At 41.4% G+C, this 16,165-nt stretch overlaps 1 protein-coding gene across 8 annotated transcripts in view; it reads left to right on the top strand.

Annotated features, from left to right (window-relative positions):
- Nucleotides 1–16,165, top strand: part of LOC147027960 (retinoic acid receptor beta-like) — a 184,073-nt gene that overhangs the window by 135,266 nt on the left and 32,642 nt on the right. For 7 of the 8 annotated variants that reach the window (XM_085877846.1, XM_085877841.1, XM_085877845.1 and 4 more), the window contains 2 exons: nucleotides 8,987–9,128; nucleotides 11,274–11,443. In XM_085877846.1, coding sequence (XP_085733972.1) covers nucleotides 8,987–9,128; nucleotides 11,274–11,443 — 312 coding nt within the window. The remainder of the gene's footprint in view (nucleotides 1–8,986; nucleotides 9,129–11,273; nucleotides 11,444–16,165) is intronic. The other variant, XM_085877844.1, reaches the window with a different exon arrangement.

The raw sequence follows: 16,165 nt of genomic DNA on the forward strand, positions 1-16,165 counted from the left end.
TTTTACAAGGATCAGAGAAACTAGGCTTGGAGGGGAGTTATGTGGTTTATTTGGGTGTAATTGTGTAAACTCTATGATTTATTAATTTTCTTTATTTACAGGCTGTCATCCCATGTAGGAGCTGGTACATGCAGATAGAGACCAGTGTGACCACTCCTTGGCTTTTTTCACAAGATCTTGGCTATTCGTTGTTCACCTTGGCGTCTTGGTTTTCTCTAGGTTTTCTTGGCGTATCAGTTTCTATTATCATCGCTTTTCCAAAACTTGTGAATTCTTGGCTTTTTTCATTGACTCACCTTGGCATTTATGAAAATGAGGAATGGTCACTCTGATAGAGACGTGAGAGAACATCAGACAACTTGACCAGATAAACACAGCCAGTGACCATGGGGGAGTGATGTAACTTCCTGGTGTACTCTGGGTGCTAGCAATGCCATCCTCCAATATCGCATTTTTCTCCACAGTCAGCTGTGCTGTTAAGGGGGATACACACCACCCTCCCCCCTCCCCATCAGGATGCTATCTAATCAATTCGGCCTTGTCACACACCCAGCCTGTCTCCCAAGTCTGGTCCGAATCCGTCATCAACTTTTTGATTCAAACTCATCAACTCAAATAATTTATATGTGCTCTCTCCTCTAAATGCTGAGTGTTTTGTGGGGAAGCAATATGTACCATAACATTTTGAGAGTCTTGTTTGACTCGAGCAGAGTCAAAATCAAACTGACAACCTCCCAGACTCAGAGTGGACTATCCCTCTGAGTTTGTTTTGAGCATAGAGATAAAAACATACATTTCTTTTAAAATGTACAACACTTTTAGAGCATCTTTATTGATGACTGTAATGTTTTGACACAGCTGATTTTGTGCACCATATATATGCATATATACAAGTAGTGTACAAAAAACATGGAAACACCAATGTAGTCAATTAATTGGGCATTGGGCCACCACGTGCGGCAAGTATGGCCTGTATGCGCCGTGGCATTGAGTCACCAGCATCTGGAAATTGGCAGTAGGGATGCGGCACCATTCTTCCACGAGAATGTTGATCAACTCACACCTTTTTGATGGAGGTGGAAAACGCTGTTTCAGGCGTCATTCCAAAGTATCCCAGAAATGCTCGATTGGGTTCAGATCTGGTGACTGAGAAGGCCATGTTTTATGGAAAACATCAGTGTCGTGCTCGTCAAACCACTGGGGGACACACGTGCTCTGTGGATGGGGGCATTCCCATCCTGGAAGACACACCTTCTGGCAGGAAAGAAATGCTGCAACATGGGGTGAAGGTGATCACTCAGTACTATTAAATAACAATTGGCATTGACCTTGCCTTCTAAGAGAATGACTGCACCCAAACAATGACTGTGTCAAGCGACGAAACCAGTCCTGCAGCTAGAGAGGGTGTGTAGCATTAGGATTCCTCTGCATGTACCATCTGTGAATGTCTTTACAGCTGTGGAGGAACTCTGGGAAGGGTTTTAAACAGCAAAGGGCTTACCTTGTGTAGCCTTTCCTGGTCGTTTTTTGCAGCTTCTTCAGCTGGAAGAGCATGGGAGGAGTCGATATATATATATATATATATATATATATATATATATATATATATATATATATATATATATAGATATATAGATATATATATATATATATATATATATATATATATATAGATATATATATAGATATATATATATATAGATATATATATATATAGATATATATATATATATATATATATATATATATATATATATATATATATATATATATATATATATATATATATATATATATATATATATATATATATATATATATATATATATATATATATATATATATATATTTACATTCATACATATACACACTACATGGCCAAAAGTATGTGGACACTTGCTTGTCCAACATCTCATTCCAAAATCATGGGCATTAATATGGAGTTGGTCCCCCCTTTGCTGCTGCAACAACCTCCACTCTTTTAGGAAGGCTTTCCACTAGATGTTGGAACATTGCTGTTGGGATTTGCTTCCATTCAGCCACAAGAGCATTAGTGAGGTTGGGCACTGATGTTGGGCGATTAGGTATGGCTCGCAGTTGGCATTCCAATTCATCCAAAAGGTGTTCGATGGGATTGAGGTCAGAGCTCTGTGCAGGACAGTCATGTTCTTCCACACCAATCTCGACAAACCATTTCTGAATGGACCTCACTTTGTGCACAGAGGCATTGTCATGATGCAATAGGAAAGGGCCTTCCCCAAACTGTTGCCACAAACTTGGAAGCACAGTATCATCTCGAATGTCATTGTATGCTGCAGCGTTAAGATTTCCCTTCACCGGAACGAAGGGGCCTAGCCTGAACCATGCAAAACAACCCAGACCATTATTCCTCCTCCACCAAACTTTACAGTTGGTACTATGCATTCGGGCAGATAGCGTTCTCCTGGCATCCACCAAACCCAGATTCATCCTTCGGACTGCCAGATGGTGAAGCGTGATTCATCACTCCAGAGAACACGTTTCCACTGCTCCAGAGTCCAATGGTGGTGAGTTTTACACCACTCCAGCCGACGATTGGCCTTACGCATGGTGGTCTTAGGCTTGTGTCCAGCTGCTCAGCCATGGAAACCCATTTCATAAAGCTCTCGATGAACAGTGTTTGTACTGATGTTGCTTCCAGTGTCAGTTTGGAACTCGGTAGTGAGTGTTGCAACCGACGAAGGACGATTTTTATGCGCAACGCGCTTCAGCCCTCGTCAGTCCCATCCTTTGAGCTTGTGTGGCCTATCACTTCGCGGCTGAGCTGTTGTTGCTCCAAGACGTTTCCACTTCACAATAACAGTACTTACGTTTGACCGGGGCAGCTCTAACAGGGCAGAAATTTGATGAGCTGACTTGTTGGAAAGGTGGCATCCTATGACGGTGCCACGTTGAAAGCCACTGAACTCTTCAGTTCGTCTCTTTCTTCTGTCAATGTTTGCCTCTGGAGATTATATGGCTGTGTGCCTGATTTTATACAACGGTCAGCAATGGGTGTGGCTGAAATAGCCGAATCCACTCATTAGAAGGGGTGTCCACATACTTTTTGGCCATGTAGTGCATATATATATATATATATATATATATATATATATATATATATATATATATATATATATATATATATATCAAAATATGGTTTTATTTCCACCAATTTCTTGCGGCAATAAGTTGAATTGCACATGGTTAATATTTATAGATATATGGAATTTAATTAATGTACTGTATTTGTCACAGCTAAACTCTTTCCACATTGGTGAATGCTTTGGGACACCTCATGTGGGCTATATACTACCTTGCATCAAAGCTATGGTTGTGGTAAATGGGCCCAAGAACCAAGTAAGTCAGTAGAACTGAAATGTTGTACCTTAAATCACATGGTTGAACAAAAAAAAATCTTTCCTAACAATAAGTCAATGTGGTTTTACACACTTTCCTGATTCCAAATGACGTTATGATAAAAAATGATGATGAACAAAATACACCGAATAATAAACGCCACTGCACTGATGGTGAATGTGATTGTCGTGATCAGTACACAAGATTTCTGTGATAAATACTTTATGAATGACTTTGTCAAGTGGTGTGTTGATTTTGTTTTGTCCAGTTTTATTCTGCCATAACTATTACAGTTCACTTTGGATTTAGTTCCCTGTCATTTAGCATTTTATACTGTTTGAGCCAAGACACTAGTTATAAACAAAGGGAAAAGTGAAATGTGGTATTGGTGAGTGAGGATGAATGGGTGAGTATAACATCGTGAGGTTGGCTGATGTCGCTGGAAGCGTGACGATGTACAATGCTCGAGAACACGTTTGGAGCTGTCCCGTTTGTCGAGCCTGTACATCCACATTGAAGGCGTGGTTTTGGAGGGGGAAGCGGGGTTTCATGGAAGAAGGTGGGGTTGAATGCAAATGTTGTCAGTGGGAATGTTAAACATGGTGCAGTGCAAATGAGGCATTATTTTCAATAGGTGTACACACACACACACACACACACACACACACACACACACACACACACACACACACACACACCACAGGAGTACAACAACACACTTTATTCCATCTCCACCATATCGCTCTACTCTTCTTCTTCTTCTTCTTCTTCTTCTTCTTCTTCTTCTTCTTCTTCTTCTTCTTCTTCTTCTTCATGCAACACCATGTATCATTGTGAAATGCCCTCATATGTCCAAAGTGGAATTAGCACTTTCATCGTAATTATCTCACGTTCAGGAGCAGTTCAGAATCACTGACGACCGGAGAGATGTTCAGCTTGGTGTGCATCTTCCTTTTGTGGAGCAACTCCAATGGTGATTCACCAGTCGCGGCGTGTGGTGTTGCTGGTAATTTTGAAGGAATTTGAAGTCTCTCTCTCTCTCTCTCTCTCTCTCTCTCTCTCTCTCTCTCTCTCTCTCTCTCTCTCTCTCTCTCTCTCTCTCTCTCTCTCTCTCTCTCTCTCTCTCTCTCTCTCTCTCTCTTTCTCTCTTTCTCTCTTTCTCTTTCTCTCTTTCTCTCTTTCTCTCTTTCTCTCTTTCTCTCTTTCTCTCTTTCTCTCTTTCTCTCTTTCTCTCTTTCTCTCTTTCTCTCTTTCTCTCTTTCTCTCTTTCTCTCTTTCTCTCTTTCTCTCTTTCTCTCTTTCTCTCTTTCTCTCTTTCTCTCTCAGAGAAGGCAGTAAAAGTGAATTGTGGTCCATTGTCAGTGACAATCCAGTGGGGATTTCCGTTTAGACTGAAAACCGAACACAGGAAAGCAGTAACGACCTCTGTGGTGACACTTGAAGTAAATGCCATCTCGGGCCACCTGCTGGAATAGTCGATCATGGTGATGGCATAGCAGCAATCCCACAATGTCTATTGCCACCTTCTGCCATGGTTCCTCAGGCAGTTTGACCTGCTGCAGCAGAGCAGGGAAAGTTTTCACAGTTTTGTCTCTCAATTGGCAAGTCACGCAAGAATTATAATAGATTGCGAAAGATTGTCCATCTGGGGCCACCAGTATAGGTCATGGAGGCGCTGTTTAGTCCGCACGATGCCCTGGTGACTTTCATGCACCAGGTTGACCACTTTGGTATGCAACGACAGCGGTACAATTAAACGGGTCGCTCGCAACACATATGGATTGTCCACGGACAGTTCATGATAGAGAGGTATAAAGCAAGCTCAGGTGCAACTGCTTTTCTTCAGTTTGGCCAGCCTTTCTCGATCTGGGCATGAAGCAGACACAATTCCAGGCAAGATTCACAGGCAGCAGAGAACTAGGTTACAGACAGAGCAATCAGGGCAGCTGAAATAGTGGCAATCAGCTCAGTTTCATCCTCTGCGTCACAACTGGTAGGTAGAGACAGTCTCGATAGACAGTCTGCAGTGAAATTTCGTTTCCCATGGTGATATGTCACATAATAAGACTCAGTATACATTTCTAGTACAGGAACGCTTTGCTCTGAGGTTCACACAGAATCACCTACAATGTGACGTCGCAACACTTTGATTAAGTCCATTGCTGGCAGTGCTGAACCAGAATTAACTGTGTAAAATATGGCTGGAGCCGTAACACCTTCATGAAAAATGGTGACATGTAGACATCCCAGTACAGGCAAGCCATCTCTTGAGTAAGTGACTATTTCGACACGATTCTTAGTCAAAGGGCAATGTGCAACATTTTTCTGGTACAGCTGTTTTGGCAGAATTGAGACTGAGGAGCCGGTAACCATGATGAGCTCTACACTGCAGGTATGCCCAGTAGGTACTGTACCTTAATTTGTATATTACAGAAAATGTTGTCCTTTGTAGGGACAGCATTAATCAGGTAAAGCATGGTCAGTTCAGGAACTACAACTTCACGTACCTCTTTCTGAGCAGAGCAGCAGACTTTTGAGAAGCGTCCCAATTTCCCACATGCATTACATTTCGCCTTTGAAGCAGGGCAATAAGGGGCATGGTGGTTTACAGACCCACATCTGTAGCAGGAATGGTGAGTTTTTGTGGGTGAAGAATCTGCAGCACAGGTTAAAGGTGAAGTAGCAGAATGTAATTCCTTCCAATGAGCAGCGTTGATCACTTGCCACGAAGCTGAATTGGATAGCAAGGTTGTATTCAGCAATACATATTCGCTTCGGCAGGCCATATTAACAACTTTTGTTCGGGAAAGCTGTGGCTCAAACAGCAGTCTTTAATGAATTCTGTTGTTTGAAGCACATTCCACCAGTTGATCACGGAGCATCTCCTCCTCCATTCCTCCGAACGCACAAGAGGCAGGTAGTTCGTGTCATGCCACAATGTATTCATTGATAGTCTCATCAGGCCTCTGAGCCCTCTGATGGAACTTATGACGTTCAGCAACCACATTGATTTGTGGTATGAAGTGCTTTTCCAAAACAGCGACAGCAGACTCGTAAGTACAACCTGTGTCCGGTAAGTTGTAAAAAAAAAAAAAAAAAAGTCGTTGTCCCAGCAGCATCAATCACAAGCAAGTAGTTCTCAAACATTTTCTGCCAAGTAAGGAACGGACTAGCAGGTTTTCCCATGCAGGGCAGAAACGGTGCAGGTATGGGAACAGAGAATCCCATCCTCATCGCCAAAATTGTTGCGTTTTTGAGAAGAATCAGGTGTGGACCACAGGAGTACAACAAAATACTTCATTCCATCTCTGCCATATCTCTCGACTCCTCGTCTTCATCACCCAATACCATATATCACCGTGAAACGCCCTCATGCGTCCAAAGTGGAATCGTCATTTTTCATCGTAATTATACGAACAGGACACAACAACATTTGCATGCACTTTTACATTGTGTTTGAGTGTTCAAGCTCATTCAAGATTCCGTCAATGTAAATATGCTGTTGTAGTAAATTACTTTTCGATATATTTCCACCATAACGCGATGACAACAAATAATTGTAAATTTAACAACCACAAGCCTTTTGTATGTCCATGAATTTTATAACATAATAACCCCACTTCCATTCATTGTGCTGCCCGTGGCCAAAAGGGTGATGAATCTCTATTGCAGTATGTAACCACATCTTTCCACCGAGCCCTGAGCAATGGAAAAGTCATTAGTACTGCACCGCAAGAATTAAATGTGTAATAACATTACCGTAATGGTTATTGCCGATGCTTTCAAGTTTTAACTTTTAGGTTGGTCCCAACGTCACATTAACAAATGCAATTACCGGTATTAGGCTTTCTCCCTGCCCAGCAGCGAGCGAGCCGAACCCGCACAATGAATGGTGTTTCACACTGATGGAGGTTAAAAGGGTTAATGGCTTTATTTTCCCTTCCACAACTTCATTTTCTCCCCATGGAAATGACATTTATTATGAACGGCCGTATTAATGGCCACTTAAGATGTGATGGTCCATGTAAATATGCTTGGCCGTTTTTTGATTTTCTTCCTTCTTCTGAAACTGATGTCAAATTGCTGTGTTTGCTGCTATTTGGAAATGATGACTACGTCAAACATGGTGATTTCACAACTACTGCTGATAGTTTAAAAAAAATAAAAAAAATACAGTTTTTCGTTGTGACATAAAAACTGTATACACACCATTAAATTGATAATAATTTAACTTTGCGATTCCCTGTATTTGTACACAATGAGACCCTTGGCATTCCCTTCTTGGTGTGTACGTGTGTGTGTTTTTCACTGTCCTCTTTGACACCGACAAACATCTGGGAGTTTCTGATTGGCAGCTGAGAAAAAGTTGTTGAAATATTTGTTTCTCCGACTTCGTGTCATTGTCGTCCCCAGCAGGGCTTTCTTCAACATCAAACGACATCCTCGCCTCCCCCTTTCGTCCTCTGTTTACGTTCGCTTTCCCGAGGAAGAAACCATCCACATACACGTTTTTCTAGTATCGGCCGTCATCAGCATGGCTTTTACTGTCGGCCAAGAGCAGCTCTACTTGGCTTCTTGTTTCCATTAATTGGACGTCGTTTCCTTTGCTTCCGATCATGAAAGATAGGAAAAACTTAATATATAAGCGACAAAATGATGGGATCATAAATGGATTGATGAAATTGTGGACAAATGCTTGGGCAGACTTGCAGTGATGAGGATGGTTGTTCATTTTGAAAGGAAAACAGCAATGGATTATTTATCTAAGGCAGCAGATTCCACAGGCAGCAGAAGAAATAAAAGAAATGAACTCATTTCATCCACCATGAGCATGTCTGCCCTTTTGAGGGTTGTACTGCTTGCATTGTTGAGTTGTAGAAGTATGCTTTTGGAATCGTATTTGAAGAAACGACCAACATGCAACAGCTTAAATTTACAAATCTGATATGTATCGAAAAGTATATATAGATATTGTTGATGCATTTTTATACGCCCGATACATATATATATATATATATATATATATATATATATATATATATATATATATATATATATATATATATATATATATATATATATATATATATATATATATATATATATATATATATATATATATATATATATATATATAATCGGGGCATATTATGTGATACCGGTCGTCCGTTCGTCCGTCTGTCTGTCTGTCCGTCCGTCCGTTCCTGTCCTCACTCTAACTCCCAAAGTTTTCAACTTTCACGTTTCATATTTGGTACATAGGTACAGACTGTGGAGACGGTGTGTCGCGACATACCGTCATCGAAAGTGGTTGCCATGGCAACCAGGATGCTGTTTTCCATGTAGTAGCACAATTCTGTATATACCTTCTTGTTCTTCATAAATTGACGTGTTTGAATATATAATTGTGTGTGTGTGTGTGCGTGCATGCGTGCGTGCGCGCGTGTGTGTGTGTGTGTGTGTGTCATAGAGACTTTTTCGGGTGTATATTGTGCTCACTTGCGCTCTTGTTGGAATATTTTGTCGTCTTTGCTGGTCTGGGGATTTCTGAACGTGAATGTCATGGTCGGAACCCTGTACTCTGCATGACAAGTTGGTGATATTGCAGGGTTTCTTCAGGAGAAGCATCCAGAAAAACATGGTTTACACCTGTCATCGAGACAAGAATTGCGTTATCAACAAGAACACACGCAACCGCTGTCAGTACTGCCGTCTGCAGAGATGCTTCCAAGTGGGGATGTCTAAGGAAGGTGAGTATGGCTGGTAGGGCCACTTGCTGAGGTCACGTTGACCCCTAAGGTCCTGGTTCGATGCATGAGTTAGACCGATGCCTTGGCTGACCTTTGTACATTTGCAGATGGAGGCTGGGTGGTAATTGTTCTTTTATTGTATTCCACATTGGTGGTTGGGTCTTTTTCTTTTTATCCAGTAGTTTCTGGATAGTACAGGCCTTTAAACAAGAACATAGAATATGCTTGAGGAAATTAAACAAGAACATAGAGTATTTTTAAGGGTAAAGATTTAAAAACAAACCTCTTCATGCTTTTACCAAATGCTGCCCTGAGATTTGGGAAAAAGGAAAATATGTTGGCTGCATCAGATTTCTGTGGATATCGTCTCTGTGACTTGATAGCGGAGCAAAAGGCATGACGAGGTGGTCGCTTCCGGATACAGGCAGGGGAGCGGTTGTGAATCCATCTGGGAAACCTGATATGGTGAGAATTTGTGCTTTTCGGGACGGATGTCAGTCACAGGGATGCCAGTGGTTGACAATAATTCCTGCAGTGCTGACAGACGAGCTTAAGAAACCTGCTTTGCACAGCCTTAGTCCTCAAAGCAAACAAATTATTTTGAAGTGCAAACGTAGTTTGTCATTTGAGGCTTATGTTCCATCTCTTACGAAAGTGTCGTTACACCTCTCTCCAAAGTGGAGACGTACTATGGAGCTTGGTGTGCTTAGCTGTGGTTCTAATAATTACCCAGTTTTATGCCAATAAAGCAGGATTCACAGCTGCATCATAGCCCTATCAGAGCACTGTGACAGCCACGTCACAGCCACATCACGGCCACGTCACAGCCACATCAGAGCACTGCGGCAGTCCTGTTATAATTCCATCACAGCCTGGTCACAGCTGCGTCATGGTCTCGTCATAGCCATGTCATAGCCATAATCAGAGCACCATGGCAGTCCCATCACAGCCTGGTCACAGCTGCATCACAGCCGCATCACAATCCCGTCACAGCCCAGTCACAGCCATATGCCCCATCTACGACACTGTACCTGCTTGCCACAAACTCTGAGGTAGTTTACATGGGACAACCTTTTACGGTGTCGTTTGTTACAGATGCATTGCCCATTGCATTTTCAAAGCCAGAGTGTCGACAAATCGATTTGACGCCAGAACATTACATGAGGAGTTTGTCCGTGAGAAATTCAATTTGCAAGGGCCTTGGCTGCACGCCGTAATGGATAGTGTGACAGACAAGCGGACAGGCAAGCTTCATCCTGGCTGCACGTGAAAGACACACGATGCTTTGGGATGGAGTTTCCAGTAAACCTCACGTACTTTTACTTTTACCGTAGGTCGCCGTTGTCGGTAGGTTGACAATCGGTGCTGAAGCTGTAGGGCTTCTCTTGTGATCTGAAGAATATCATTGGTTATGGATGAAAACAACCGATTCCTTTTACTGATTCAAAAACCACTTCTGTAGCTTCAAATCTGTCAGACAAAAAAAAACAGATAGTTATTGGAAGAGAGCAAATGTTGCTTTCGCTTACAAATGCAGTCAGTCTACAACAATAACAAAACAGCAAGTTTTAAACTTCAATATCGGCTCTTGCCTCATAAGTGCATATACTTGTGATCTTAAATTAAGTGGAATTGCTTAACTGTTTAATTATGTTATAATCGACATGAATAATGGCTCAAAATGAATCTGATTTCTTCCTTTTGTTCCTTTTCATTAGGCAAATATCTCACTAATGTATGCGTAATATTGCTGATTAAATGTTTCGTTTCATGGTTTTGACCTTCCTGATGCACTGGTTGTCTGTTACCATTGCTTTTGAATGACCTTCGTGCGGTAATGAACCCATTCTTTTTGGTTTATATTATCATTTGAATTGAATGAGAGCTCCACTTATTTGCCTGTGATTAGTCAACGGACGTGAACCAAGAACAAGACCAATCCCATAAAGCATTGCCATTATGAAGTATGCTAAAACATAGATACTTCCCGTTCACCCAATTTGTGACTTTCAATTTAAAGATGAATGCTCAACACATGACTGAGGGGGTCTGGTGATTGCAGACCCTAAAAACTGCAACTGACTTATACTGAACAAGGGTGGACTTTGCATTCACTGGGGTGTTTCCCCCTTTCCTCGCCGCCAGCAGCCGTGAGAAACGACCGCAACAAGAAGAAGAAAGAGCCCCCGAAGAGCCCGGAGGTCGAGGTGGAGTGCTACACTCTGAGTCCAGAGTTGGAGGACATGATCAATAAGATCAACAAGGCACACCAGGAGACGTTTCCATCTTTGTGCCAGCTGGGAAAGTATACCACTGTGAGTGATACAAGCCTGTTGTGATGCAACTGGTATATAACCGTTTATTCGATCTTTAGGTTTCTGAGGCCTCGTTCTTCAAAATATATTGTAATTGTGTACAGCAGCTGCAATGGCTGACATGATGTGATGGCGAGCTTAATGACTTCATGATTGGCAGAGTGATCTGAGTGATGGCACTGCACCAGGACGGCAGTTTGAGTCTGATTCGACCTTGATGACGGCAGTTCTAGTTGGATAAATGTGTGGATTTGGGTCAAAGGTGTACTTTTAGTCTGCAAAATCTATTCAAAGAGTCTGGAAAATAAAGTTGCATAAAGCATTTTTTTTTCTGCATAAGATCAAGGCTCGTTCGTGTAAGAGCAAAGTGACATGGTGAAAATGCAAAGGATGACCATGATGTGTGCAGTAGTGCCTTAAATGGACACAACAAGCAAGGGAATTGATGAACGAACCAAAAAAATGTAGGAGAGAGAGTAAGTAAGTAAGTAAGAAACAGTAATCTGCAGTATGAGGATTGTCTTTTTTTGGGGGGTCGGGGGAGGATATTGTGGGTACAAAGACAAAGGATTGTGGGTTGAGATGTTGTATCATCCACTTGAACAACCTCAGAAAGTCTGCCATGTTAAAGCAACAGACTTGTGCCTTGGCCTCATCATGGGATATGCCAATAATGTTGAGAGCTTTATATACCACAGGTTCTAGGAAAGATAGGATGTGATGCCAGGGCACCAGCCCATATGGCAGAGCAGTTCTCCATTGAGCTACGGACAAAGGCCTTTTAGGCTGTGAGTTGTCCTGATTTTCCAATTAATTATTTTGAATGAGATACAATGTCCAGTTCTTTGTCTGACTTTCAGGGAGGCCAACTTTGCTATTTGCTCAGACCCGGAGACGTTATGACTGATGAGGTGAGGCTGAGAAATTCAAGAAACTGTGCCTCCTCCAGTGATTGACCATTGGAATACATAGGTGGGTTAATTTGACGATCCTTCCGAAGTGACGTGCAGTGAGTGTAAGATTTGCCAGAATTGGAAGACGTGGTCCATTTATCAGACCAACATCTAATCAATTCCACATCAGCAGAGGGTGCACATAACATCATTACACGCAACCACCTTCTGCATGTCAAGTGGGATTTGGGGTACTGTAGCACATAATGTGGAGCTATCTGCAAAAAGGAGCAGGTGGTTCTTCCAAAGCATCGAATATGTTGTTTACGTAGATGATGAAGAAGATTGGCCAAAAACACTGCCTTGGGGGAATCTGGGCCTCCACTGGGAGAAGGGAGGAGAGAGTTCCATTGATAGTAAAGTGTTGACTGTCTGAGTGGAGGAAGTCAGAAATCCAGGAATGAAAGCGACCTTGTACGCCACAGCCAGCCAGCTTGGCATGCCGAGGTGGATTCCGGACCGTGTCGAACGCCCGATGTATATCTAAGGAGACAGTACTGACCTCTTGTTTGACATTTAGGGCCTCCAAGCATTTCTGAGAGAGGAGCAGCATGTCCAGAGTTGATTAACTGAGATGGAATCCAACCTATTGGTCAGAGATCAGGCTGTTTGAAAAGAAGGAACACTTGATAGATGTCTGCTGCAATGATGGATGTCCAAGACGTTACTTACAATTGGAAGTACGCTGCTTCGTCTGTAATTGAATTTTATTTATGAAGAATAATTAATTAGTTCTTTACTCTGCCGACATTTTTGCATTCATATTACACTCAAGTGTTACTGCTCTTTGAAACTTAACATACCACTGTATCTCCGATTTAAATGAGTTTGATACTTGAAAAAAAAAATGTTCAACAATCTCGACTCCAATTCGAATTTTGCTCACAAAGTGAAATATTAACATTTAATCCGTAGTTTTGAAAGTTTTCCTTCCTCCTGTGACAATTAATATATTTGATTTATGAGCGGGCCCGTTGGTCCGATGGACCAAATTTTCATTGGTCTTCGCGGCCTTGCGGCATACCTGCCTTGCTGTACTGCTCGAGCATTAACTTGCCTTTCACCAAGCCCAGGATGACCTTGGGCCAGGGTGAGGATTATACGCTTGCTATTATTATTGCTGAATGATGCTACTATTATTATTGTTGTTAATATTATTAGTATTAATCGATATATGCTTTGTTACAATGTTAACATTCATTTTGTTATATCTTTATTTTGTAATTAGAATGCCATGCCGTGGAAGGACTGATTAAGTTGCTTTATACATCCTAACATGACGTGTTTAAAACATGGGAATTCTTCTGGGTTCTTTGTAGTTAATTAGCCTAATCAACGCAGGAGATCATGACCATCATTTCAGTGTATCACACTCCACATTAAAAAGCTCCAGTTGAACTCCACAAAGTACATGCCATATTTTAATCCTATAGCTCTGTTTAACTGGTACTGCGTATGACAAAAAAAATACTCTATTGCCTTCACTTTTTGCTCCATCAACACCAAATTTCCAAATATGTATCGATTGTACAATGGAACCACATTTACATCGTATCTATGGATATATTATGGTCATATCATCCTCATCATTGGAAACTGAACATGGGCTGCCAGGATAGCTTAGATGTGTGCACCGTTCACCAGATGGACATTAAGCCAGAGGACTTGTCTGCCGACACTGGTCATTGGTGGATGTTAAAGAACCCAAAGCTGTGTCTTTTGCAAAGAGTAGGAGAGTTATTGCTGGCACTCTGAACAAATTAAAAATTCCTGTTGCCTTCAGCCAAACGTCTCAGTAGACTTGGGGGGCCAAAATTGTTAACTGGGCCAAACCGACAAGAAGATGGGAATAATTGAGGCCTGTTAAATGAAGTATAATAGTAGATCATGGAATGGACATCCAGCTTTATGTCTCCTTAGGATAGCAGGCTTCAATATACTGTATTCGCTGGCATGACTGCAGTAAAATGACAGTTTTTGTTGGGGGTGGCCTGTCGAGAGTGTGGGGTTTTGTTGGGACTTCATAAAAGATAGAACTTGGAAAATGATAGCTAAATGGCGAACATACTATTTCACCAAGACATCCTGCTAACCTATGACCTGACTTTAAAACATGAAAATATAATCATTTTATCTTCTTCCTCATTGAAATTGTGGGCTGATCTCCTTTGGTGCGCTGCTGTTTCCACTCCATTCTGCGCTCTCATGAGGTTTATATTCTGTCATTTACAGTTTTGAACTTTTCCTGACTTGGGGTTTCAAGACAAAATCTGTCTGTTTTTTTTTAGCTTCTCTCTTTTTAGTATATATATATATATATATATATATATATATATATATATATATATATATATATATATATATATATATATATATATATATATATATATATGATACACACACATACACACACACACATTGTACAATAACCGATTGACGTACATAGATGATCCGTATCTCATCAGAGAGGTCTTTGATCGGGGAGTGGCACGGACATATTTTCGACGTCTTAAATTTCATGGCTTTCTGCTAGTTGATGTTACAAATTCTTTCTCCGACATGTGGCCAGTGAGCAACGGTGTAAATATTTCGAAATAATTTAACATCCGAGGATTCATTCGCATTGCAACATAGCAGCTACACTCGGCTAACATGACGACGTGTTCCTCATAGCCCAACTCGAATCCGTTTCATTTGTGCAAGTACATACCTGTAAAAGATTAAAGGAATGTTCAAGTTTGCAGGAATCGTGAAGTTTTGTACGGAGTCCCTTGTATGCATCTAGTGAAAGTGCTTGGTGACAGAGCTTTGTACCTTTTTGGGAAGGTATAGACTATGGGAACAAAGCACACCATTATTGATCTGCAACATTTGCAGCTGAGCAACATTCTCTCCATGTCTATTTCCTGGAACATTTTCTTCAATGTCTGTTGTCTCTGATGTCCTTGTTGTATCAAACGGTGATTTGTTAGTCTCTCAATTTTGTTGTGTTCTGCCAAATATGTGGACAGTTAACATACGTTTGTGTATATTTTTTGGTCATGCTTGAATGGACCGGTTCATATTCCTTCCACTTTTACATATAATTGCTGCATGGGTTGACAGTATACCCTGGAGTATGTACACTCGCTTCAAAGCTGTCTAGCCTGGGTTTGAATCTAGTTGCAGCTGTAAACTGCCTTCCTGATGATTCACAGTCAGGGTAATTTATCGATGTGTGTGCCGTCCCTCAGATGGACATTAAAGATCGCACAGAGTGCTTGTGAAGAGTAGATGAGATATCGCCAACAAAATTCCAAAGGTCTCGCCGGTGAAATTCCATTTTCCATGATGTGAGCAGATTTCCTGTTCTAACCTATAGGGGGCACTAGATCAGCAGTACATCTGTGCTCACAGCAATGATGCAACCAGAAGCTCGAGGCTTCTTTTGAAATTAAATTAAATGATGCAAGCACCCTGCACAAACTACAAATTCCTACCCAAACTGTGGGTAGCAAGTGGTCTGGTCTTCTTGGATATCCTATTAATACCCAGTTACACCGCTTGCTCGCTGAGAGCATGGTTCTTGTCTGAGCAGCAGCTCCTCCACTGTAAACAAATTCAAGTTCCCAAGTTGTTTGTGTGTCGCATGTATGAATGCCCATCTACGGCTACCGAATGCCGATGCTGATGCTGATGTTTGCCGCGTGAAGACGCTAAGATCCAGCAATTTCCCACACCAAAGTCACACGACGAAGTCTATTTGGATGAAATTCAAAATGTTTTAATG

This window comes from Eptatretus burgeri, chromosome 4 (genome assembly GCF_056783735.1).
Source record: "Eptatretus burgeri isolate ZD-2024b chromosome 4, Ebu_testis_v1, whole genome shotgun sequence".
Taxonomy (NCBI): domain Eukaryota; kingdom Metazoa; phylum Chordata; class Myxini; order Myxiniformes; family Myxinidae; genus Eptatretus; species Eptatretus burgeri.